The sequence below is a fragment of the Papio anubis genome, chromosome 4 (genome assembly GCF_008728515.1).
Source record: "Papio anubis isolate 15944 chromosome 4, Panubis1.0, whole genome shotgun sequence".
Lineage (NCBI taxonomy): Eukaryota > Metazoa > Chordata > Mammalia > Primates > Cercopithecidae > Papio > Papio anubis.
In genome coordinates this window covers 55,957,196-55,983,398 of record NC_044979.1, presented here as the reverse complement: position 1 = coordinate 55,983,398, position 26,203 = coordinate 55,957,196, and the positions used below count along the sequence as shown (strand labels likewise).

At 38.9% G+C, this 26,203-nt stretch overlaps 2 protein-coding genes across 10 annotated transcripts in view; one reads left to right on the top strand and one right to left on the bottom strand.

Annotated features, from left to right (window-relative positions):
* CCDC146 (coiled-coil domain containing 146) overlaps positions 1–18,660 on the bottom strand; it is a 177,136-nt gene extending 158,476 nt beyond the window's left edge. For 2 of the 3 annotated variants that reach the window (XM_003896411.5, XM_009203572.4), the window contains exon 1: positions 18,391–18,660. The gene's annotated coding sequence lies outside the window, so the exon portion shown is untranslated. The remainder of the gene's footprint in view (positions 1–18,390) is intronic. The other variant, XM_009203573.4, reaches the window with a different exon arrangement.
* A 95-nt stretch (positions 18,661–18,755) lies between these two features.
* Positions 18,756–26,203, top strand: part of FAM185A (family with sequence similarity 185 member A) — a 170,057-nt gene continuing 162,609 nt past the window's right edge. For all 7 annotated transcript variants that reach the window (XM_017957029.3, XM_009203570.4, XM_021935324.2 and 4 more), the window contains exons 1-2: positions 18,756–19,448; positions 21,489–21,598. In XM_017957029.3, coding sequence (XP_017812518.3) covers positions 18,998–19,448; positions 21,489–21,598 — 561 coding nt within the window. In that variant the 5' untranslated portion in view covers positions 18,756–18,997. The remainder of the gene's footprint in view (positions 19,449–21,488; positions 21,599–26,203) is intronic.

Below are 26,203 nucleotides of genomic sequence, written 5' to 3'. Positions count from 1 at the left end.
AATTTTGACTGGGATGGTGATGAATCAACATATCAATATATATCAATCAACATATCATTGTGATATCAAAATACCAATATTGATATCAATATGTTAATCAACGTCTCTACTAAAAATAATGTGGGGAGATTTGACATCTTATATTGAATTAGATTTCCCTTAAATATGGTATTTTCCCCTACTTATTTAACTCTGCTTTAATTTCTCTCAGTAATGTTATATAGTTTTCAGAGGACGGGTGCTACAGACTGAATGCGTCCTTCAGAAGTTCATAATCTCCAATGTGATGATATTTCCAGATGGGGCCTGTGGGAGGTAATTAGGTCATGGTAATCCCCCCAAATTATATTGGCCTTAAAAGAAGATGCACGAAACAGCTTCCTTCCTCTCTATCTCCACCATGTGAGGAACAACAAGAAGGCTGTTGTCTGCAAACCAGGAAGAAAGCCTCATCAGAACTGACCATGCCGGCATGATCAGTATCACCAGCAATACTGTGATCTCAGAATGCCCAGCTTCCAGAACTGTAAGAAATAAATTTCTGTTGTTTAAGCCACCTGGTTTATAGTACTTTTGTTATAGCTGCTTGAACTAAGACAACAGAACCTGAATATATTTGTTGTTTATCTCTAATTATTACATATTCTGTATATTATTGTAAGTGACTTTAAGATTTCAGTTTCCAAATGCTACTATTAGTTCTTAGAAATACAATTGATTGGCTGGGAACGGTGGCTCAGCCTGTAATCCCAGCACTTTGGGAGGCCGAGGCAGGCAGATCATCTGAGGTCAGGAGTTTGAGACCAGCCTGGCCAACACGGTGAAACCCTGTTTCTGCTAAAAATACAAAAATTAGCTAGGTGTGGTGGTGCATGCCTGTAATCCCAGCTACTGGGGAGGCTGAGGCAGGAGAATGGCTTGAACCCAGGAGGCAGAGGTTGCAGTGAGCCGAGATTGTGCCACTCCCAGCCTGGGTGACAAGCAAGACTCTGTCAAAAAAAAAAAAAAAAGAGAGAGAGAGAGAGAGAGAAAGAAAGAAAGAAAGAAAGAAAGAAAGAAAGAAAGAAAGAAAGAAAGAAAGAAAGAAAGAAAGAAAGAAGGAAAGAAAGAAAGAAAAGAAAGAAAATGATTTTTGTTTTTGACCTTGTATCCTATAACTTTGTAAAGTTTCGTTTTAGTTCTAGTAGCTTTTTAATAGATTTCTTACAATTTTCTACTTACACAGTCATGTTGTCTGTGAATAAAGACAATTTTACTTCTTTTCTAAAGTGATTTTTTTAAGACTTATTTTTTTGGGGGTGGGGATAGTTTTAGATTCATAGCAACATTGAGAGAAATGTACAGAGATTTCCGGCATACTCCTTGTTCCCATAGGTGCATAACTTCCCCTATCATCAATATCCCCCACCAGAATGGCACATTTGTTACAACTGATGAAACTACATTGACACATCATAATCACCCAGAGTCCATCGTTTACATTAGAGTTCACTCTTAGTGCTGTACATTCTAGGTATCTGAACAAATGTGTAATGATAGGTATCCATCATTATAGTATCATACAGAACATTTTCACTGCCCTAAAAATCCTCTGTGCTCTGCCTATGCATCTCTCCCCACCCACCCCAAACTCCCTGGCAATCACTATCTTTTTTTACTGTCTCCACAGTTTTGCCGTTTCCAGAATGTCATATAGCTGAAGTCATGCAGTGTGTAGACTTTTCAGATGGGTTTCTTTCACTTAGTAATATGCACTTAACTTTCCCCCATGTCTTTTTATGGCTTGACAGCTCATCTCTTTTTATTACAGAATAATATTGCATCATCTGGATGTGTCAAAGTTTATTTATTCATTCACCTACTGAAGGACATCTGGGTTGCTTCCTAGTTTTGGCAATCATAAACAAATAAAACTGCTGTAAACATCTATGTGCAGATTTTTATAGGGACATAAGTTTTCACCTCCTTTGGGTAAATACTAAGGAGCATGATTGCTGGATATATGTTAAGAGTATATTTAGTTTTGTAAGAAGCTACCTATCTTGCAAAGTGACTATAGCATTTTGCTTTTTCACAGCAATACATGAAAGTTCCTGTTGCTCCACATTCTTGCCAGCTTTTAGTGTTGTCAGTGTGCTGGAGTTTGGCCATTCTAATAGGTGTGTGATAGTATCTTACTATGTTTTAACTTGCATTTCCCTGCAATGTGAAGCATGTATTCATGTGCTTATTTGCCATTTGTATGTCTTCTTTGCTAACATTTTTGTTAAGGTCTTTGGCCCATTTTTACATCTTTTTGTTGCTGTTTTTTAATTTTTAAGAGTTCTCTGTATTTTTCGGATAATAGTCCTTTATCAATGTGCCTTTTGCAAATATTTTCTCCCAGCCTGTGGGTTTTCTCATTTTTTGACATTGTCTTTCACAGTGCAGAACTTTTAAATTTCAGTGAAGTTCAGCTTATCAATGATTTCTTTAATGGATTATGCCTTTGGAGTTGTATCTAAAAAGTATTCACCAAACCCAAGGTCATCTAGGTTTTCTCCTATGTTATCTTCTAGAAGTTTCATAGTTTTGCATTTTACATTTAGGTCAAAATCCATTTGAGTTCATTTTTGTTAAGAGTGTAAGATCTGTGTTTAGATTCTTTTTTTTTTTTTTGCATGTACATGTCCAGTTCTTCTAATACCTGTTTTTTTTTTTTTTGCAAGTGCCCCCCTCCAGCACCATTTGTTGAAAATACTATCTTTTACTCCATTGTATTGCCTTTATTCCTTTGTCAAAATTCAGCAGACTATATTTATGTGGGCCTATTTCTGAACCCTCTATTCTGTTCTATTGACCTATTTGTCCACTCTTTTGCCAGTACCACACTGTCTTGATTACTGTAGCTATATAGCTTCCTTTCTCTCTATCTCCACCATATGAGGAATAACAAGAAGACTGTTGTCTGCAAACCAGGAAGAAGGCCTCATCAGAACTGACCATGCCAGCATGGTCAGTATCACCAGCAATACTGTGATCTCAGAATGCCCAGCTTCCAGAACTGTGAGAAATAAATTTCTGTTATTTAAGCCACCTCGTCTATAGCATTTTTGTTACAGCTGCCTGAACTAAAACACAGAACCTACATATATTTGAGTTATATGTAAGCATTGAAGTTGGGTAGTTTCAGTCCTCCAATTTTGTTCTTCTTCAATATTGGGTTGGCTATCCTGGGTGTTTTGCCTCTTAAAATAAACTTTAGGATAATTTTGTTGATATCCACAAAATTAGCTGCTGAGATTTTGATTGGGATTGCATTGAATCTACAGGTCAATTTGGGAAGAACTGCTAACATCTTGAAAATACTGTCTTTCTCTCCATGAACATGAAGTATCTCTCCATTTCTTAGGTTCTTTGATTTCTTTCATCAGAATTTTTTAGTTTTCCTTATATATCTTTATTTCATTAGATTTATACCTAAGTATTTCACTTTAAGGAGTTCTAATGGAAATATTTTGTTTTTGATTTCACATTCCACTTGTTCATTGCTGCTTTGTAGGAAAGTGATTGATGTTTGCAAAACAAACTTACATCCTACAACTCTGCTATAAACGCTAATTAGTCTCAGCAGTTTTTTGTTGTTGTTGATACTTTTTCTACATGGACAATCATGTTATCTGCAAATAAAGCCAGTTTTATTTTTTTTCTTCCCAATCTATATCTTTTACCTACTTTTCTTGTCTTACTGCATTCAGCTATAACTTCCAGCAGAGGATTGAAAAGGAGTGGTGAGAGGGGACATCTTTGCCTTGTTTTTTGATCTTAGTGGAAAAGCTTCTAGTTTCTCACCTTTAAGTATGATGTTAGCTACAGGTTTTATATAGATATTCTTTAGCAAGTTCAGGAAGCTCCCTTCTAGTCCTAACTTACTGAGAGTTTTTGTTTTTTGTCACGAATGGGCTTTGCATTTTGTCAAATAATTTTTCTACATCTATTGATATGGTCATACGATTTTTCTTTTTTAGCCTGTTGATGTGGTGGATTACATCTATTGATTTTTTAGTGCTGAACCAGCCTTGCATATTTGAAATAAATCCCACTTGGTGGTGGTATATAATTATTTTTATACATTGTTGATTCAATTTTGTTGAGGATTTTTGCACTTAGTGTTTATGGGAGACATTGGTCCATAATTTTGTTTTCTTTAATGTCTTTGTCTAGATTTGGCATTAGAATAATGCTGGCCTCCAAGTGATTCAGAAGTATTCTTCTATCTACCAAAAGAAATTATAGTGAATTAGTATAATTTTTTCCTTAAAAGTTTGATAGAATTCACCAGTAAACCCATTTGAGCTTTGTGCTTTCTATTTGGGAAGGTTATTAATTATTTATTCAATTTATTTAACAGATATAGGCCTATTCAGAGAGTCTATTTCTTCTTATATGGATTTTGGCATGTTACATCTTTCAAATAATTGGTCCATTTTTTCTAAGTTACCAAATTTGTAGATACAGAGCTGTTCATAGTATTCCTTTTTAAAATCTTTTTAATGTCCATGGGTTCTGTAGTGATGTCCCCCCTTTCATTTTGATGTTAGTAATTTGTGTCTTCTCTCTTTTTTCTTAATCAGACTCACTAGAGGCTTATCAATTTTATTGATCTTTTCAAAGAACCAGCTTTTCATTTCATTTTCTTTATTGATTCCCTGTTTTCAATTTCATTGATTTCTGCTCTAATTCTTATTATTTATTTTCTTCAGCTTACTTTGGATTTAACTTGCTCTTCTTTTTCTAGTATTCTAAGGTGGAAACAGTTTTAGATCTTTCTTCTTTTCTAAAATATGCATTCAATATTACATAATTTCCTTCTAAACACTGCTTCCACTGCATTCCACAAATGTTGATATGTTGTTTTCACTTTCATCGAATTGAAAGGGTTTCAGTGGTTGTTGTTGCTGTTGTTTTTGAGACAGGTGGTGGCACAATCATAGCTCACTGTGACTTCAATCTCCTGGGCTTAAGCAATACTCTTGCCTTGGCCTCCCAAAGTGCTGGGATTATAAGCATGAGCCACCATGCCTAGCCTCAAAATATTTTTTAATTTGTCTTGAAATTCCTTCTTTGACTCATGTATTATTTAGAAATGTGTTGTTTAATGTCTGTATATTTTGGGATTTTCTGGTTATATTTCTGTTGTTGCTTTCTAATTTAATTCCTTTGTAGACAGAGAGCAGACACTGAGTGATTTCTAGTCTTCTAAATTTATTAAGTGCTGTTTTATGGCCCAGAATGTGTCTTAGAGAATGTTCCATGTGAGCTTGAAAAGAGTGTGTTTTCTGTGGTTGTTGGATAAAGTAGTCTACAGATGTCCATTATATCCAGCTGATTGATGGTGCTGTTGAATTCATCTGTGTCTTTACTGGTTTTCTACCTGCTGAATCTGTCCATTTCTGATAGGGGAATGTTGAAGTCTCTAATTATAATAGTGGATTTAAATATGTCTTCTTGCAGCTCTATCACTTTTGTCTCACCTAGTTCGATGCTCTTGTTAAGTGCACATGTGTTAGGGATTATTAGATCTTCTTGGACAATTGACTCCTTTATCATTATATAATGCCTTTATCACTGATAACTTTCCTTTTTTGAAGTCAACTGTGTTTGAAATTAATATAGCTATTTCTGCTTTCTTTTGATTAGTGTTAACAGGGTATATTTTTCTCCATCCATTTACTTTTAATGTATATGTCTTATATTTAAAGTAGATTTCTTGTAGACATCCTATCGTTGGGTCTTGTTTTTTTTCATCCACTCTGACAATCTCTGTCTTTTAATTGGTGCATTTATCATTGCTGGTCAAAATGATTACTGATATATATTAAGTCCTCACTTAATGTTGTTGACAGGCTCTCAGAAACTGAGACTTTAAGCAAGACAATGCATAACAAAACCAGTATTACTATAGGCTATCTGATATAAACAAGTTCTTATGGAAAAACATTACCAACTTTCTTTTTTCTCTTTTCTCTTCTTCTTCCTCTCTCTCTCTTCCCCCCCCCCCTCTCTTTCTTTCTTTCTCCCTTTTTATTTTTTCAGGGTCTCACTCTGTTGCTGCAGCCTCAATCTTCTGGGCTCAAACAGTCTTCCCATCTCAGCCTCCTGAATAGCTGGAACTACAGACGCACACCACCACATCTGGCTAATTTTTGTATTTTTTGTAGAGATGGGGTTTCGCCATGTTGCCCAAGCTGGTCTCAAACTCCTGGGCTTAAACAACCCACCCACCATGGCCTCCCAAAGTGCTGGGATTAAAGATGTGAGCCACTGCACTTGACCCAAACTTCTAAATAAAGACTCAAAACACTTCTAACATTAAAAATTGAAATAAATGCGGGCTATACATATATTTAAGAAAGATTAAGAAAAGCAAGATAATTCTTTACTCAATTTTTGGTGAACCAGTGAGCAATGGTGGTTGTAGTTGTGATGGGTTAAATCAAGGAATAAATATTTGCAAAGAAAACATTGTGAGAAGCACCTTCTACCACTATGCAGTTCAAAAACAAACAACAAATATGGTAGGCTTACTGAGTGCTTTCATACTGCATTTATTGTTGTGCATTTGTATAATTATCACATACTTTATGAATTTTATTTTGCAATAATTTGTATCTGTTTATGTCTTCATTTTCCAATTCACTTATTGTAGTTCTGTGTCTCAGCTAGCTGGAACCTATCCCAGCAGCTCAGGTACCAACCCTGGACAGGATGCCATTCCATTGCAGGATACACATACACACCCCCAACCCACACTCACTTAGACAGGGACAGTTTGGAGTCTCCAACTAACGTAACATGCACATCTTCGGGATGTGGTAGGAAACCAGAGTACCCAGAGAAAACCCAGGCAGATGTGGGGAGAACATGCATGCTCCATAGAGACACACACACACACACACACACACACACACACACACACACACACAGCTGCCTTAGCCAGAAATTAATTTTTTTAGTCAATATTACTATAAAACAATGTTGAACAAAACAACATTATTTGAAGATCTGCTGTAGTTGGATTACTATCCACCATATTTGTTACTATTTTTTATTGATTGCCCTTGTTGTTTGTTCTTATTTTTGTCTTCCACTCTTTTTCTGTTTGGTGGTTCTAACTGAGCATTTTATATGATTCAATTTTCTCTCCTTTTCAGCATTTGATTTATAATTCTTTCTTTTAGTGGTAGCCCTAAATTTGCAGTATTAATTTCCAACTAATCCTAGTCCACTTTCAAATGACACTACATTTGGCTCTAGCAAAATATGTGTTTGAACAGCATGGGTCCACTTTTACAAGAATTTTTTCAATAAATCCAGTCAATCCTCCCTCTTATAGAATTCTGCATCCACAGCCAAATGCAGATTGTAGGATGCAAAATCCCCCAAGACAGAGGGCCAACTTTTGTCTTACGCAGGGTATGCAGAGGGACTTGAGTATGTGTGGATTTTGGTATCCACAGGGGTCTTAGAATGAATGCTCCATAGATACCAAGGGACAATTGTGTACTGCTTCACCTTATAATAACAAAATAATCACAATTACTCCCTCCTGCCAATTATACCATTGCTGTCATTAATTTTACTCATATAGAAGCGTGTGTGTGTGTGTGTGTGTGTGTGTGTGTGTGTACCTAAGCATATGTAATTGATTTTTCAGTCTGTTCAGCTTTTTATTTGTTAGGATGGAGTAGCACCAAGTTCCTTACATGAAGAATCCCAAACCAGAAGCTCTTTTATTTCCTTTTATTGTCCAATTGCATTGTATGGGACCTCCAGTACAATGCTGAATAAAAGTGGTTAAAAAAAAAAGTTGTTCCAGGCCAGGCGCGGTGGCTCATGCCTGTAATCCCAGAACTTTGGGAGGCCGAGGCGAGCGGATCACCTGAGTTCGAGACCAGCCTGGCCAACATGGCAAAACAATGTCTCCACTAAAAAATACAAAAATTAGCCAGGTGTGGTGGCGCACACTTGCAGTCCCAGCTACTAAGTGGGGATGAGACAAGAGAATTGCTTGAACCCAGGAGGCAAAGGTTGCAGTGAGCCAAGATCACCACTGCATTCCAGCCTGGGCAACAAAGCGAGACTCCATCTCAAAACAACAACAACAACAACAACAAAAGTTGCTCCAGATCTCAAAGGGAAAGCATTCAGTCTTTCATTATTAAAGTGTGGCACTAAGTATAAATTTTTCATAGATGGCTGCTGTTGGAGGAGGTTCTCTTCTCTTTCAAGTTAGTGGAGAGTTTCTATCAGGAATGACACTGAGTTTTGCCAAAAAAAATTTGTTTTTTTTGAGACGGAGTCTTGCTCTGTCACTGAGGCTGGAGTGCAGTGGTGTGATCTCGGCTTACCACAACCTCTGCCTCCTAGGTTCAAGTGATTCTCCTGCCTCAGCCTCCTCAGTAGCTGGGATTACAGGCATGCACCACCATGCCCGGCTAATTTTATATTTTTAGTGGAGATGGGGTATCGCCATGTTGGCCAGACTGGTCTCGAACTCCTGACCTCAGGTGATCCACCTACCTTGGGCTCCCAAAGTGCTGGGATTACAGGCGTGAGCCACCATGCCCAGCCTATCAAACACTTTTTAAAAAAATCTATTGAGATAATCACATTTTCCCTTTTTTAAGTTTGTGAGTGGTGAATTACACTGCTTAATTTTATTTATTTATTTATTTGAGACAGGGTCTCACTTTGTCACCCAGGTTGGAGTGTGATGGTACAATCACAGCTCACTGCAGCCTTGACATCCTGGGCTCAACTGATTCTCCTGCCTCAGTGTCCTGGGTAGTTGGGACTACATGTGTGTGCCATCATGACTGGCTAATTTTTTTCTTTTCTTTCTTTTTTTTTTGTACACACCGAGACTCACTATATTGCCCAGGCTGATCTTGAACTCCTGGATTCAAACAATCCTCCCACGTTGGTTTTCCAAACTGCTGGGATTACAGGCACGAGCCACCACACCTGGTCCACTGCTTGATATTTGGTCATAAAATTAATCTTGCATTTGAGAGATAAACCCCCACTTGGCCATGATGCATTATCCTTTTCCCATATTATTCATTTTGATTTGCTCATGTAATGTTAAGGATTTTGCTTTTGTGTTCATGAGGGATTATTTTCTAGTTCTTTTCTGGCAATATTTTTATCTAATTTTGTTATCAAGACGATACTGGCCTCATTAAGTGAGTTGGGAAGAGTTCTCTCCTTTCTAATTTTTGAGACAGTTTATGTAAAACTGGTAGTATTTCCCTTAAAATATTTGGTAGAATTCACTTGTAAGGTCATCTGCTTCACAGATGGTGTTTTCTTTTTATGCATGATTTTTTGAAATTCACTTTTAAATTTATACAGAGTAAAAATTACTCTTTTTATTGACAGTTCTGTGCATTCTATCAAATGCTTGTACGCATGTTACCATGACTACAATCAAGATGCAGAACAGTTCTTTCCCTTCCCCTGGACCAAAGTAAATTCTTTCATGCAGTACCCCTTTGTAGTCAAAGTTTACCTCCACATGTATCTCCTGGCAACAACTGATCTGCTCCCCATCGTTTTTATTTAGCCTTTTCCAGAATATCATAAAAGTGGAATCACGTAGTATGTAATCTTTCGAGTACAGCTTCTTTCACTTTGTAAAATGTTCTTGAGTTTGTTTTTTTTCTTTTACATGAAGTCTCGCTCTGTTGCCCAGGTTTAAGTGCAGTGGCATGATCTTGGTTCACTGTAACCTCTTCCTCCCAGGTTCAAGGGATTCTCCTGCCTCAGCCATTCAAGTAGCTGAGACTACAGGCACCCACCACCATGCCTGGCTAATCTTTGTATTTTTAGTAGAGATGTGGTTTTGCCATGTTGGCCAGGCTGGTCTCGAAATTCTGATCTCAAGTAATCAGCCCACCTCGGCCTCCCAAGGTGCTGAGATTACAGGCGTGAACCACTGCACCTGGCCTGTTCTTGAGATTTTTATCTATTTTGTTGTGTGTACCAATTGTCACTTTTTATTACTGAGCAGCATTCCATTATGTGGATGTACTACAGTTTGTTTTTCCACTCACATCTGAGAGAACTTTGGGTTGTTTCAAGGTTTCTGGCGATTGTAAATAGTCTTTGATAATTTGGGGGTGGTATCTTTTCCTTTGAAAATTTTGGCCAGATTTTCCTGTTACTGATATGTTGAGTAATTTGGGATTTTAAGATGGACAATTTGACTATTATGCTGTTCATGCCTGCAATCCCAGCCTTGGGAAGCCAAGGTGGGAGAATCACTTGAGGTCAGGAGTTTGAGACCAGTCTGGCCAACATGGTGAAACCCCATCTCTATAAAAATTGGCCAGGTGTGGTGGCAAGCACCAGTACTCCCAGCTAGTTGGGAGCCTGAGGTGGGAGAATCGCTTGACCTTGGGAGGCAGAGGTTGCAGTGAGCCGAGATTGCGCCACTGAACTCCAGCCTGGACGACAGAGTGAGACTCCATTAAAAAAAAAAAAGAAAAGGATATGATGTTGGCTGTGAAGCTCTGGGTCCTGTTAAAATCTTCTAAGCTCTGAGTCCTGCTAAAATCTTCTAAAGATATTGATTTTTGTTTGTTTATTTTAGTAAGCAATCAATCTGGTTAGGCTCAGATCACAAGTTCTGTCATGCCTTCAGGGACAGTAATTCCAATATTTAGTTTACAAAGCCTTTGCTATGCTCTTTGGGTCTGTACATTACATGCAACACTCACGAGTTGTTCTGAGACCTTTGTGGTATTTTTATCATAGCTCATTTCTCAAAGCCTTAACTATGCTTTCTTGAGTAGTCCTCCCCTTATCTGCATGGGATGCATTTATAAGACCCCCCCAGTGGATGCCTCAAACTGTGGATAGTACCCTATATATCCTATACAAGCACTGTGGCTATAACTTTTGCATTTTGAGATGTGACAGCAAAACTAGTACAAAATTGTCTTCTCCACAATTTCACAAATAGAAGATTTGTCCTTATCATAGACTTTAGCAATCTCAGCATATGATTTTTTTATTTCCTTATTAAGTCAAAAACTTTCACCTTTTCACTTAAAGGAAGCACTTTATGGCTTCTCTTTGGTATATCCAAGTAGTCAGCATCACTACTCTTGTACTTTGGGGCCCTTATGAAGTAACATAGGGTTAGTTGAATGCAAGCCCTGAGATACATCAACAGTTGATCTGATAACTGAGATGGCTACTAAGTGACTAGTGGGCAGGTGTCTGATTTAACAGTGACTTCAAAGCAGATGTTATAAATATGTTTGAAGAATGAAAGGAAACCATGTTTAAAGAATTAAAGAAGAGTACGATGTAATTCATCAGAGAATATCAGTAAGTAGAAATTTTTAAGAAACCAAATTGAAATTCCTAAGTAGAAAATTATAATAATTGAAAAATTCGCTGGGGGAGTTCAATGGTAGATTTGAGCAAGGAGAAGGATCAGCGAACTTGTAGACAGATCAGTAGAGATTACAGTAGTATCTCCTTATCCATGGGGGATATGTTCCAAGATCCCCAGTGCATGACTGAAACCAGGATTAGTACCAAACTACATATACTATGCACTAATTTATTTTTCATTCTTCACAATTTCACAGGCAGAAGATTCATTCTAACCTTGGATCTTGGCAATTTCAGCATATAGCTTTTTTTCTTTCCTTATTAAATTGAGAATTTTCACCTTTTCACTCACAGGAAATACTTTATGGCTTCTCTTTGGTATCTGCTAATTGCCAGCATTACTACTCTTGTGCTTTGGAGTGATTATTAAGTAAAATAAGGGTTACTTGAATACGAGCACTGAGATATCACAACAGCAAATCTGATAACCAAAACAGCTAAGCTACTGAGTGACAATTGGGTGGGTGGGATAGACAGTGTGGATATGCTGCACAAAGGATGGAGTGAGACAGTGCAAGATTTCATCATGCTTCTCAGCAGTGTGTGCAATTTAAAATTTATGAGTTATTTCCAGAACTTTCCATTTAATATTTTCAGACTGTAGTTGACCATGGGAAACTGAAACCTCAGAAAGCAAAGCCAAAGAGGGGCCTACTGTACTCCACGTTCGTGCAGGAGTAGGGCTGACCCTGTTACTTACGTAGTTTCAAACACGGAATTAGGATCACCAGTGCTCTCCTACATGGGATTTCTCCTACACTTTATGGTTTTTGTGGGCCCCCTTTGTTATGGCCAGAAGGATCAGGCTGTCTTAAAGATTTGCCTTATGCTGCCATTCACTTCCAAGTAGTTGGGGCTGCCCTTGAGGTAAAATATCAAGAAAAAAAGAGAAATAGTATGAGGATTCCCCCACACACTTTCTTTCCAGTTCCTCTATTCACAGAGACAGTGTTCTCTTTTATTCTTAGGAATCTTCACAGCTTGGCAGTGGCAGTGCAAATCCGTGTTTGGAGCTGGCCTTGGGGCATGGCCAGCAGACCAAAAAGAAAAGAAAAAAAAAAATCGGGATTTCCCTAGACTTTCTGTGGGGCAGGAGCCCCTTTTCTTCTACACAGTTCTCAATTCAGCCTGCTTTTAAGTGAAAGCCAGAAGATAAAGGAGGAAAAAAGAAAAAATGAAACCCAAACTTATTGGTATGTCTTATTTCTTAAACTGGGTGTTAGGCATAAAGATGTTCTTTTTACTATTATTCTTTAGACTTTATTCATACTTTATTCTTTTGTATGAATGAGTTACTTTGCAGAAGGAAATGAAGCAAAAACAAAAGAAAATAAAAATAAAAAACCTGGCCCATGACCATGGAAATTGGTTGAGTTCTGACTGAAGCACATCCAAAATTGTTCTAGAGGGAACAAGAAAATTTTTATTATAATCTAGAATGTAAGGGATTTTCAGAAAAGAGAACTCCTGCTGAAGATGAGCTATAAATAAAAATTTATAAGCCATGACAGGAAATAAACCACCATGAGACAGAGTTTGTTTATGTAGCAAGAGAGAAACAGCAACCTAAAAACAGAACAGACAAGAATAATTTCGCATAAGTATGTTTAAAATAATTAAAGAGGCAAGAGAAGGTAAAGAAACCACAGTAAAATGAACAGGGCAGTTTAAAATAAGAGAAAACAGATTTTTTAAAGAACCAAAGAAATATTCTAGAAATGATAATATAGTCATTGGGATGAAAAATTCAATGCAGATATTAAACAATGGATTAGCAAAGACTGGGAAAGAATTAATGAATTGGAACATAGATTTGAGGAAATCATCCAGAATGAAACACAAAAAGATGAAGAGGCATAAATCTTGTAAACACAGTTAAGAGATATGGATGACAGAATGAGAAATTAAAATATATGTCTAAATGAGAGCTCCAAAAGTAAAAAATAGAAAGAGCAAGGAAAGTCTGAAGATCTATAAATTGGAGACTTTAGACAAAGAAAGCATATTGACTTCTGAGCAGGATAAATAAAGCTAAACCATATTAACAGTTTTCTAACAATCTTCCATAAAATAAAAGAGGCAACACTTGCCCTTCTAATTTTACCCTAATATCAAAACCAGAAAAAGACATGAAAGAATACTTTGGACCAATATCCTTCATGAAAATAATACGTAAAAATCCTCACAAATTTAGCAAGTTGAATCTAGCAATTTATAGAAAAGATAATGATGGCAGTGGCTGGTGCCGTCACGCTGGCTGCAGCAGGGAGGCAAGGCTGGGACTGCAGACCCAGGCCTCCCACTCCACGGAGCAGCCAGGAGCCCCACCCTCCTGGGCGGGGCTACAGCCGCCCAAACCGCAGCTGTAGATCGGAGCATCCCTGTGCTCTTGACGCAGGGCTGGGAGCAGGCAAGATCTGCCCTCTTGGGTGCAGCTGCAGCCGCCCGACCAGCAGCTGCAGACCTGGGCCTCCCACTACACGGAGTAGGCAGGAGCTGGGGAGTCCCGCCCCTTCCGAGTTGGCGTGCAGGAGCTCCCTGGGTGCAGCCACCACTGCCCTCTCACCCACAGGACCCAGGCATCTCTGTAGCCTGCACCCTCTGGGGCCTGGGAAGGCCCCCCAATCCCTGCAGGCTTGGGGTGTCTGCTCCTGCTGCCTGACCTCTCTCCTTTCCTGGAGCTGGCTCAGATCTTGGAGTGAGGTTGGGGTTGAGCCCTGGGGCCATGAATGGCAGCAGGAGGCAGGCAGATTCTTGGGCGGAAGGCGGCAGGTCCCCAGAAAGGCCCTACCTTCAGTCCAGGGAGGGCCTGAAGGCTGGGGGCCAGCTGCCCATCCTGCAGACCAGTGTGGAGACTCATGGGGCCTCTTCCAGCAGCCCATGGCTACCCACGGACCAATCAGCATGCATTTCCTCTCCTCTGAGGTCCATAAAAACCCTAGGCTCAGCCAGAGCAGGGCAGAAGCTGGCCAGAGGATGAAGAGGGTGTAGGCATTATGTAAGGACCAGCTGCAGAAAGGAGCTACCCTCTCTGCTGAGAGCTTCAGAGACAACCTGCGGGCAGAGAGCAGACACCTTCTCCAGGGCCTGCTCTCCACTGAGAGCTGCAAACAACGGGACAACCGTAGCAGAGAGGGGCTACCCTCTCCAGGGCCTCCTCTCTAATGAGAGCTGAACACTGGACAGATGATCTTCCTACAGAGAGGAGCTACCCACTGTGGGTCTCCTCTGAGCTCTTGTAACACTTAATAAAGCTCATCTTCGTCTTGTTCACCCTTCACTTGTCTGTGTACCTTATTCTTCCTGGATGCAGAACAAGAATTTGGGCAAAGGTGCTGTGGTCACAAAGGTTTCTGGCCAGAAAATTGACATCCCAAAGCTCCCTGACAATAACATGATCAAATGTAGTTTATTGAGGGAATGAAACACTTGAAGAACAATCACTGTAATACACCACATCAATAAATTAGAAGAAAAACCATATGCTCATCTTCACAGATATAGAAAAAGCATTTGACAAAATGCAGCACTCACTCATGATAAAAGTCTAAGCAAATTAGAAATTAAACTTTCTTAACTTGCTAAAGGGCATCTTTTAAAAATCTACAGCTAACTTCCTAATTGTTGAAATACCCAATGTTTTCCCTCATAAATAGGAAATAAATCAAGGATTTCTGCTTTTGCCACTCCAACTCAATATTGTAGTGGCGGTCTTAGCCAGTGCAATAACACTAGAACAGAAAAGCCATACAGATTAGAAAGGAAGAAATAAAACTGTGTCTATTTGCAGTTTCACATAGAGATTTCAAATAGAATTAGTACCTATATATATTCATTAAATACTTCTCAATGTTGATAGTTATTAGTTAAGATTGTTGAGTTTATTAATATTTCACAAGAATAATAGAAGTCATAAGATATATTTTTAAAATAGTTTATAAATCAGAAAGTTAACAAATTCTTACAGCTTTTCTCTGAATTCTTTGTTTTGGTTACCTTTTCTTCTGAAAACTCTCTCATGACCTCTGCTGTCCATTTTTTGAACATAAATCATTTAATAAAATATTAATTGACATTTACATCTAGATGGTAAGAAATCCTCTGCCCATCTGATTATTTGAGCCAGTTTTAGGAAACAATATATGCGAAGAAATGCTTTAAAATTGTTTTCTTATATAAATGTAATATATTTTCACTATTGATAACACACAAAAAATTGCAGTAACCACTCATCATATCACTGCTTAAAGATAACCACTGTTATCAAGTAGTATATATCCCTCTGGAATTGTTTCTGTAAAGTATAATTCTATGTTAAATTTATTATTATTATTATACAATTTGGATTATACTGTACATGCAATTTTGTATCTATTCTTGTCACTTTATATATAGAATATTTCCCATATCAAGATATAATGTTTAAATTGTTGCATAATATATCAGATATATAATAATTCATGTAATACTCTCTTATTTGGGAGCATTTAACTTTTTTTTTTTGAGACAGTTTCACCCTTGCTGCCCAGGTTGGAGTGCAGTGGTGTGATCGTGGCTCACTGCAACCTCCACCTCCTGCGTTCAAGCAATTCTCCTGTCTCAGCCTCCTGAGTAACTGGGATTACAGGCACCCGTCACCATGCCCAGCAAATTTTTTTAATTTTTAGTAGAGACAGAGTTTCACCATGTTGGCCAGGCTGGTCTCGAACTCCTGACCTCAGGTGATCCACCCGTCTCAGCCTCCCAAAGTGCTGAAATTACAGGTATGAGCCACTGCACCTGGCCAGGGAGCATTTAAATTGATGCAATTATTTTCTCTTACAAGTAACCCTATAAAATGTAGTTTCTTGAGTATCCCTAATTTTATGCTTACATCCCCAAAAGTACAATTTCTGAGTCATGGAAAAAGTTTTTCATGCTTATTGCTGAATTGAACTCTAAAAATTTTGTACTAACTTAACACTCCTACCAGAAGTATATGTTCATGACCACAGAAATGACTTTTTAAAACTAAGATGTGAAAATATCTTAGAAACAAACTCTAAATAAGGAGAAAAAAGTTGTATATAATTTTCTACTTATGAGGTGAATAATTTCATTTTTTCTTCAAAGGTGTCAGGAAAATAGAAGGACATTTTGGTAGAGTGATAAAAGGGCCAGATCTTCTAATTGCTTAATCTTAATGTTTCTGAATCTGTTTCCTCATCTATAGTGTGAGGAGAATAATTTCCCACTTAATTAGCGAGGATGCAGTGAGATGATGCATGTGAACATGGTTTGACAACTATGTCATATAGATGGAAGATATAACTTTTATTAATCACTGTTGATATGTGGACAGATTTGATACTCATTATACTGTTTTTAAATGTCCATAACTTTAAATATTTTATATCAATCTTAATAATAATTTTCTCCATTTTCAACCTCATGTGATCAGAAAAGTCAATTTTCAATCAATTCTATTTGTTTTTTTGAAAAAGTAAAATAATGATTATGCTACATAGAAAATTATAGTTCAGTTGCCAATTCCATTAACTTAGTTTGTCTCAGAAAAGGAAAAATTACCATATAAATAGAATTATCTATTAAGAATTAACATTTAATCTAAAAATGTCTAGTGCCTCTACAGAAAATTTGAGTACATTCTCAACTTCCTTAAACCAGTGCCTTTTTCAAATTTCTTTTCAAAGTTACACCTGTCAGTTTTCACTAAAAAATAGTTTGAAGATTATTTTGAATAATTATAACCAATGAAACACAAAGGCAAGAATAGAACTATTGCAGTAGGCCCTTGCTGAACCTGAGCTAGCACCTATAATGAGTCAGTCCTCACTGAAGGAGGAATGAGGAGGGAAGAAGGACTAGAAAGACAGAAAAGAGGCAATGATAACTTAAGAAAACACTGAATTTTTAAAAAGATAGTGGCTGGCAGAGTACCTGAGACTTGTACCCAGGAGGGCTTTAGCCCAGTCTGTCTATCACGATTGCCCCAGGAATTCTAGTCATTGTACTTGGGTAAGAGCTTCAATTTTCTAACGCACTTGCATTTTATGAAATGTTAGTGTTTGCAGGTGTCTTGGCTAAATAATTTAGAGAATAAATTTTAGGAGGAAGTAGCGGCACAGAGGGGGAGAGAGAAACCAGGCAGGAAAGAAGAAAATAAGTCTTTCTGTTCCCATTACTTTACTTCCCATAGAATTATACAAGGTAAACACACACACACACACACACACACACACACACCCCTACACCTTGTAGGGTCATTGAGAACCATCTTTCTTCATTTTAAAACTAAAGAAACAGGTCTAGGTGACACAGATGAAGCAGTGGCAGAGCCAGGAAAATAATCTGACCCTTGTCCCTGTTCTTTCCACCGCACCATGGTAACTCCCTTTTTTATGTCTTTTTTTTGTTTTGTTTTTAAACACTCTAAAACTGAGGATCATTTATAGTCAAAGAGATCAATGCTATTCTCAAAACAAGTTCTGATCTCTCATAATTTTCTTGGTAACTCAGAATCAATGTTAAGTACGTTGAAATAAAAATGCAGTACTTTACACGGTAATTTTGTAGACTGTGCACCACGTTCCCATCCATTTTCTTACTTGATCCTTACAAAAACCCTTTGAGGCAAGGCAAGGCAAGTATTATTATCTTCATTTTTAAAGTGAGCAAATTAAAACCCAAAGAGTAAGGTCACTTAGGGTCAGGAAGGAGCCAGTACTCTATTCCTATATTTGAAATATAGGAGGGAATACACTTCCAAAGAGGCAATTCCCTCAAAAAGCACCAAGAGTAAAGGCTCTTTACTCTCTTGCCAAGGCATTCTCTATCCCCTGGAGACGCCTGCACTAGGTTAGTGAAGCATGGGTCTTGACACCCACAGAGGTTACTCCTAGTTTGCACCTAGTTGTCATCTTAAAAAGCGCAGTTTCTTACCCCTTCCCTTGGTCCTGATCCTTATTTTAGGCTCTTTGGGATTTGGCCTCCTGGGTCTCACTTCGAAGCTCCACCCTCGCCAAACAAGAAGTCGCGTCCTTGGTATCCAAGGTGACCGCGCAGCTTTACCCACGTTACCCCTTTCGTGCTTTCCATTGGCCAGTTGGACTCCTATGTACCGCCCCTCCAATAGCCAATGGTCTTGAGGCAAAGGGCGCCCGCCTTTCCCAGGGAGTCTAACACATGCCCTTTTACCCAGGCTCCCCTGCGCATTGCCTCCTGGGATATGTGGTTTCTAAGATGCCAGAGCTCTGCGATGTTCCACCCCTTTACAACTACCTATCCCGTCCGCCTTAGCGAAAGGGGCGGGCGTAGGCTACGAGTCCGGGTCAGAGTTTAGAGCTTTCAAATTGCAACTTGCCTCTGGGGCTTGCGTGGCTGATGTTTAAATCGCCTAGTCAAGCGAACCGGCTCCCTCTTGCTTCAGCAAACCCTGACAGACGTCTCCTATTTGACTTGAGGCAGCATAGTGGCCAAGTCGATTGGCCGTGGCAAGTGACCCTCCCTGTAGCTGAAGTGTTCTAAGGACTGGAGAGAGGGGCGCGCCATGCTTGCCCCCTGCTCAGGTTGGGAGCTTGGCTGCCTCCGTCTCTGTCTCCGTCAGGTCCGATTGTGGGCTGGCACTGGGCGCTGGGCTTCCTGGGCTTGCCAAGCCAGGCCGTACGGCTCAGGTCGGGGCAAGCGCTGGCCCGGATCGGAGGCTGAAGTCCCTCCGCCTGGCCCGGCGCGCCGGACTCTGAAGGAGTGGACGCTGCAGGTGAACCCGTTCGGTCGGCTGCGGGCGCGGATCCCGTGCCACCTGGCCGTGAGGCCCTTGGACCCCCTCACCTACCCGGATGGCGACCGCGTGCTGGTCGCGGTGTGTGGCGTGGAGGGCAGCGCGCGGGGCCTGGACGGCCTGCAGGTGAAGTACGACGAGGCTCTGGAGGAGATGGCCATTTTGTCTGACACTATCGACCCCCAGGCGTTCGTGGAGGTGAACGCGCCCCTGAAATTTGGCAAGTGAAATGAAGTGAAAACGGGTTTGGGTCCCAGGGCACGCACAGTGAACTTACTAAATTTGGTCGACTTGCACTTTTAATTGGTCCTGGCTTTCTAAACCTAATTTACAGTTGGCACCTTCGGAAATGCACCTTTTCCTCTGTTCTATTCTTGAGTATCCGAGTAGTATTTAAAAATTAGGTTGCCTAACTAAAAATTTGTTATAGAAATTTGATACATCGAATGGAAACATGATTTGGTATAATCCAGGTCAAATTATATTTCTGGAGCCGCTTGTGTTCTCCTTTATCCCGTTGTCATTAGCAAACTGGCTTATTTTTCAAGGTTGAAGTTTCTTGACAATTCATTCAATGGTATGGCAGTCCATCTACATTTCCCCTTACTCACAGCCTGGGGGTGTGTCCCAAAACAGCCCTGTCAATAGGATGTTCCGTTTATCACCTGGTTTGAGTATTTGGTTTGAGACAGGCGCCCAGCTTCTCACTGTTATGTTTCCATTCTTTTTGGCCTAAGTTTTCCATGAGTAGCAAGCTTTGAAGAAAAACACATAGTAAGCCTGCCTAGGAAACTTCAATAATAATGCCTGCAAAATAACCTTTCCTAGGTTTTTGGGTTCTGCGTTATTTCCTAAATGGCAAGCCACTGTGTACACACACTTTTCTAGGAAGGGCTCCCCAGACTGTCATTCTTCCTGCAACTGAAGGAAGATATTGATGATGATGATGATAATAATAGCATTTAGCATTTTTAAGATCATCTTTTATAATGCTTACAGTTGCACCAAATAGCAGATGCTGTAGTCCTCCCTTATCCACCGTTTGGCTTTCTCAGTTTGTTACCTGCCTCAACTGTTGTAGGAAAATATTAAGATATTTTGGCAGATCACAGTAATATAACTTATTACAGTATATTGTTATAATTGCTCTATTATTGTTGTTCATCTCTTACTATGCCTAGTTTATAAATTAAACTTGGTCATTGATATGTATATAGGAAAAAACATAGAATATATAGGATTTGGTACTATCTGTGGTTTCAGGAATCCAGTGGGGCGGGGGTGGGTCTTGTCTACTTTAAGAGAAATCATCAATGTTTATGTTAATTCCAAATTAAATATCAGTGTTTTTAATTTTTAAAATTTGTATACAGAGATGCCTGCAGTTACATCTTAAATAGACAGCCAAGGATGGCATTTGTGATGCCTAATTTTCCAAACTTTCTTCATATACCACTGCCATTTGTCCACAATCTTGTGGGGGTTTGTTTTTGAGACTGCATCTCACTCACTCTTTCACGCAGGCTGGAGTACAGGGGCACAATCATGGCCCACTGCAGTCTCGACTTCACGGTTTTAAGTGACCTTCTCACCTCCGCCTCCTGAGTAGCTGGGACTACGGTGTATGCTACCATGCCCAGCTAATATTTTTATTTTTTGGTAGAAATGGAGTTTTGCCACATTGCCCAGGCTGGTCTTGAACTCCTGGGCTTCAGGTAATCTTCCTTCCTTGGCCTCCCAAAGTGCTAGTATTACAGGCATGAACCACTGCTCATGGCCTGATCTTGTAGTTTTAATAGTATATATTAGGTTTTTCAAAGTTGTTCCCATTTTTAAAAAATTACTTCAAATACCTTGTGATATAGCTGCATGATAATATTTTCATTTTCTAGGTATGAAAGGTTAGACATAGGATTTGAAAACCTAAGTCATGATCATATGTACTGGGGAAGAGGCTTCTACAGTCTTTCACAGGAGTACTTACCAGAATTGCAGTCTCCTTTACTTCCCATCTATGTTAGTTCTCTTTAGATGATTTAGGCCAGTAGAAATAACTTCTCTGTTTCTAAAAACTGGCAGAAAGGCTATTGTATTTGGTCCCGTTGCCATGATAGAAGACCCCTTACCTTTAGAGTATGCCCTTTCCAGGATTCGGCAATGTTATGGACATAACTGAGGAGTTCGATTTCTGGGGGTACTAAAATGCTTTGGAGCTTATAAATTGCAGTACTAACGTGCTTTCTTCTTTTTTTACTTCTAGGTTTAGATATCAAGTCATCAGGGTCTGGCTGTGTAAAAGTTCAAAGTATTGAGTGTGATAATTGCAAAATTGAAACAGAGCATGGGACTAGCGTCTTGCAGTCTGTTAAGGTATAGCATTTTTCTAATTTTATTTCACTGTTATTTTTTTAAAACCCTTAAGCTATGAATCGTACTATCAAACTCAAGAGATTCTTCTATTTTTCAGAACATTGTCATTTATTCATCTCTCAGAAAGTCCTTGGCAAACATTTTGTCTTGAAATCAGTTCTAGTAAAGTACAGAGGTTATAGCAGTTTTGAGGTGTTGCCTCAAATTTCTTTTTCATTTAATTTCAAAGTGTACAGTGATACTAATAGTATTTTCCTAGTATTCTGAAATCTTACTAAAGAAATTTTAGTTTCCATGAATGATTTTCTTCTATTTTATTAAAGAGTAAGGCAGAATCTTTATGCACTGTAAATGTGCTTAAATATTAGATTACTTTAATCACATTTTTAATGTACTAGGTAGCTCATTACTTAAGGATTAAGTAGTTATTTGTGCAAAGTAACATATGATTCATCTTGTTTTGTAATTAACTTTTTTTTTTTTTGAGACGGAGTCTTACTCCATTGCCAGGCTGGAGTGCAGTGGTGCAATCTTGGCTCACTGCAACCTCTGACTCCCTGGTACAAGCAATTCTCCTGCCTCAGCCTCCTGAGTAGCTGGGATTACAGGCATGCGCCACCATACTCAGTTAAGTTTTGTATATTTAGTAGAGATGGGGTTTCACCATGTTGGCCAGGATGGTCTTGATCTCCTGACCTCGTGATCCACCCGCCTCAGCCTCTCAAAGTGCTGGGATTACAGGCATGAGCCACTGCGTCTGGCTGTATTTAATTTTTTTTATTTTTTTATTTTTTTTGAGACAGGGTCTCACTCTGTCACCCAGGCTGGAATGCAGTGTGTGATCTTGGCTCACTGTAACCTCAACCCCCTAGGCTCAAGCGATCTTCCCACCTCAGCCTCCCAGGTAGCTGAGACCACAGGTGGGCGCCACTATGCCTGCCTAATTTTTTTTAAATGTTTTTTTGTAGAGACAGGCTCTCACTGTATTACCTAGGCTGGTCTTGAACTCATGGACTCAAGTGATCCTCCTGCCCTGGGCTCATAAAGTGCTGGGATTACAGGTGTGAGTCACCATGCCTGACCTATATTTAATTTTTTAAAAATTAGACTGGTGTCAGTTGTAAATAGTTTGAAATACCTCTCTGATAGGTACTAGCTTATCGTTACTCTTAGTGCTTCTTGCATTTGCATAGTCAAAACTTGATACTTTTGTGAACTTTGAAAGCATGCAGTTTTGTTGAAGTCAGTCATCTTTGCTTCATAATTGCAAAATATTTTCATTTTTAGATTTCTAAACACTAGTTAGAATTAATAATTTGATGCATTTTCAATTTTTACATTTTTTTCTTTCATCCACCTTTATTTGCGTATCTGCCATCAGCATCTGTCCACATGTGAATCATTTCAAATAAATTTAGTGGCACAAATATCATAAAAGATTCACATTACCATCACAAGTCCTTTTAGCACAATGAGTTGGTTCAGATTCTTGTTGTAAAACATTGTGCAATAAGGTCTTCATGTTGAATGACTAACTGGGTGAGGATATCATAATTCTTTTTTGTCCTTAGAAATATTTTGTTCAGTCGTTGATACTTAAGTTTCAGAAAACTAATCTAGACTTGTCCTCTGAAGACTCAAGAGTTTGAGATTTCCAATTTCACGATCAAAATTAGAATCTAGTATACTGCTGTCTCTGCATTTATGTTTTGATTAATCTGATAGTTCTGAAAGATCTTTCTCTGTTGATTTTCTTCTTTTATGCCATTGTAGGCATAAAATTAGAAATGGTTTCTTAGCCTTGGCACTATAAACCTTTTCAGCCAGGTAATTCTTTGTTGTGGGGGCCTGTCCTGTGCAGTATAGGATGTTTAGCACCATCTTTGGCCTCTACCTTTTAGATGCCAGTAGCATGCTCCTCAGTTGTGACAAGGGAAAATGTCTCCAGACATTGCCAAATGTCTTCTGGAGATAAAATCATCTCCAGTTGAGAATGATTGCTTTATGCAAGTCCATCATTCTTCTGTTTTCTTATTATTTTAGTGTTTTTAAAAAACATATTTGGGAATAATTTATGAATAATGATGAAATAACTCCTAGGATGATGAATTAGCAAAAAAAAAAAAATAAATGAAATAAAAAATAAGAACACTATTATCCCATAATGTATTTTAGATTTATAAGAGTCCAGTGGACCGATAATGGTAATTACAGGTTAGAATGAGTTTTGTTCTATTTTTTTAAAAGTAAGTACATTTTCTATTTGTTCTTGAAAGACCTCCCAAGAAATAACAGAAATCATAAAATATCAGTTCTTACAAATAAAATAGCTCAAAACAAGAAATTCATGAAAAATTAGGCTTGTGGATACTAATGATATACCAAGGGTTAAGAGAATTATCATTGAGATCATAGGATTTAACTAACTTCAATTCACAAATGAGAACACTTTGGTAAAATATCTGGTTTAAGTTTTAAGTATCATACAATATCATTACCTTGAATTAGTGATCACCTGTTAATATGTTTCTTTTTCATTAACTTAAGGACTTGAAATATAGTTGATCTACCTAATAAAAAAAATTTTTTTTTTGAGATAGAGTCTCCCTCTGTTGCCCAGACTGGAGTGCAATGGCACGATCTCAGCTCACTGCAACCTCCGCCTCCTGGGTTCCAGTGATTATCCCAGCCACAGCCTCCTGAGTGGCTGGGATTACAGGCACCTGCCATCATGCTCGGCTAATTTTGGCCAGGCATGTTGGCCAGGTTAGTCTTGAACTCCTGTCCTCACATGATCTGCTCACCTTGGCCTCCCAAAGTTCTAGGATTATGGGTGTGAGCCACCATGCCCGGCCCTACATAATAAAATTTTTATAGCAATAATAATAACTACTGTTAATAAGTCCTTATTATGTACCAGGAATCTTAGCTAAACCTTCATTTAATGTTTGAATTTTCTCCATTTTATGAAGGAAGAAACTAGAAGGCACCAAGAGATTGAGGAACTCACTTGCGTTCACATAGATAAAAAAATTGAGCTGGGATTTGACCTTGGGTCGTTCTGATTTCCAAGCTCATGCTCTTTCCGCCTTTCTTTATTGTCCAGGCAAAACATATGGTAAGACCACATTTGTGCAGCATCCTTAAGAATAAGATAAGTGAACTTTTTAGGCAACAGACCCTTAACTAATTGAATGTCACACATTTGTAGTTTTTAAATGCAGTGTAATTTGTTTTCTAAATAATTTCTGATTTATTTAAACATTTAACTATTTGGTTTTATGTTTTTAAAAATTTTATAATCAATTTCACATTTTTTTGGGAATTACATGAGCTTTAAATTATAACAGTAGCTCTTATTATTTTTGAACCTTAGACCTCTTAGAAAATCTAATAATTATCTCCTTAAGAAAAAAATGCACATATCTATGAAGTTTTGCTTATAATTTTGTAAGTTCATGTGAGCTTGGTGTTAAGAGTTCTTGACTTAAAACAACAAGTGTGCTCCTCCTGTTGCCCAAGATGCCGAAAGGAAAGGAGGCCAAGGGGAAGAAGTTGGCTCTGGCCCCTGCTTTTGTGAAGAAGCAGGAGGCCAAGAAATCAGTGAATCCCCTGTTTGAGCAAAGGCCTAAGAATTTTGGCATTGGACAGGACATCCAGCCCAAAAGATACCTCACCTACTTTGTCCAATGGCCCCGCTATATCAGGTTGCAGCGGCAGAGAGCCATCCTCTATAAGCAGATGAAAGTGCCTCCTGCGATTAACCAGTTCACCTAGGCCCTAGACGGCCAAACAGCTACTCAGCTGCTTAAGCTGGCCCACAAATACAGACCAGATACAAAGCAAGAGAAGAAGCAGAGGCTGTTGGCCAGGGCCAAGAAGAAAGTTGCGGCCAAAGGGACCTCCCCACTGAGAGACCACCTGTCTTTCGAGCAGGAGTTAACACCGTCACCACATTGGTGGATAACAAGAAAGCTCAGCTGGTGGTGATTGCACACAACATGGATCCCATCGAGCTGATTGTTTTCCTGCCCGTCCTATGTCATAAAATGGGGGCCCCTTGCTGCATTATCAAGGGGAAGGCAATACTGGGATGTCTAGTTCACAGGAAGACCTATACCATTGTTGACTTCACACAGGTTAACTCGGAAGACAAAGGAGCTTTGGCTAAGCTGGTGGAAGCTATTGGGACGAATTACAATGACAGATACAACGAGGTCCACCGTCACTGGGGCGGCAATGTCCTGGGTCCCAAGTCTGTGGCTCACATTGCCAAGCTCGAAAAGACAAAGGCTAAAGAACTTGCTACTAAACTGGGTTAAGTGTACACTGTTGAGTTTTCTGTACATAAAAGTAATTAAAAAATAAAAACAACAAGTGCTTTGCGGATAGTCTTTTCAAAGGCTTATCACATATTTGATAAGGAGTATATTAAATATAATTTGACTTCAGACTCATGTCTCTGGACATAACATAGTTAACTGTGCTATAATACAGACCTTTTTTTTTTTTTTTTTTTTTTAAGAGACAGGGTCTTCATGTGTTGCCCAGGCCAGAGTGCAGTAGCACGATCCTAGCTCACTGAATCCTCAAACATCTGGGCTC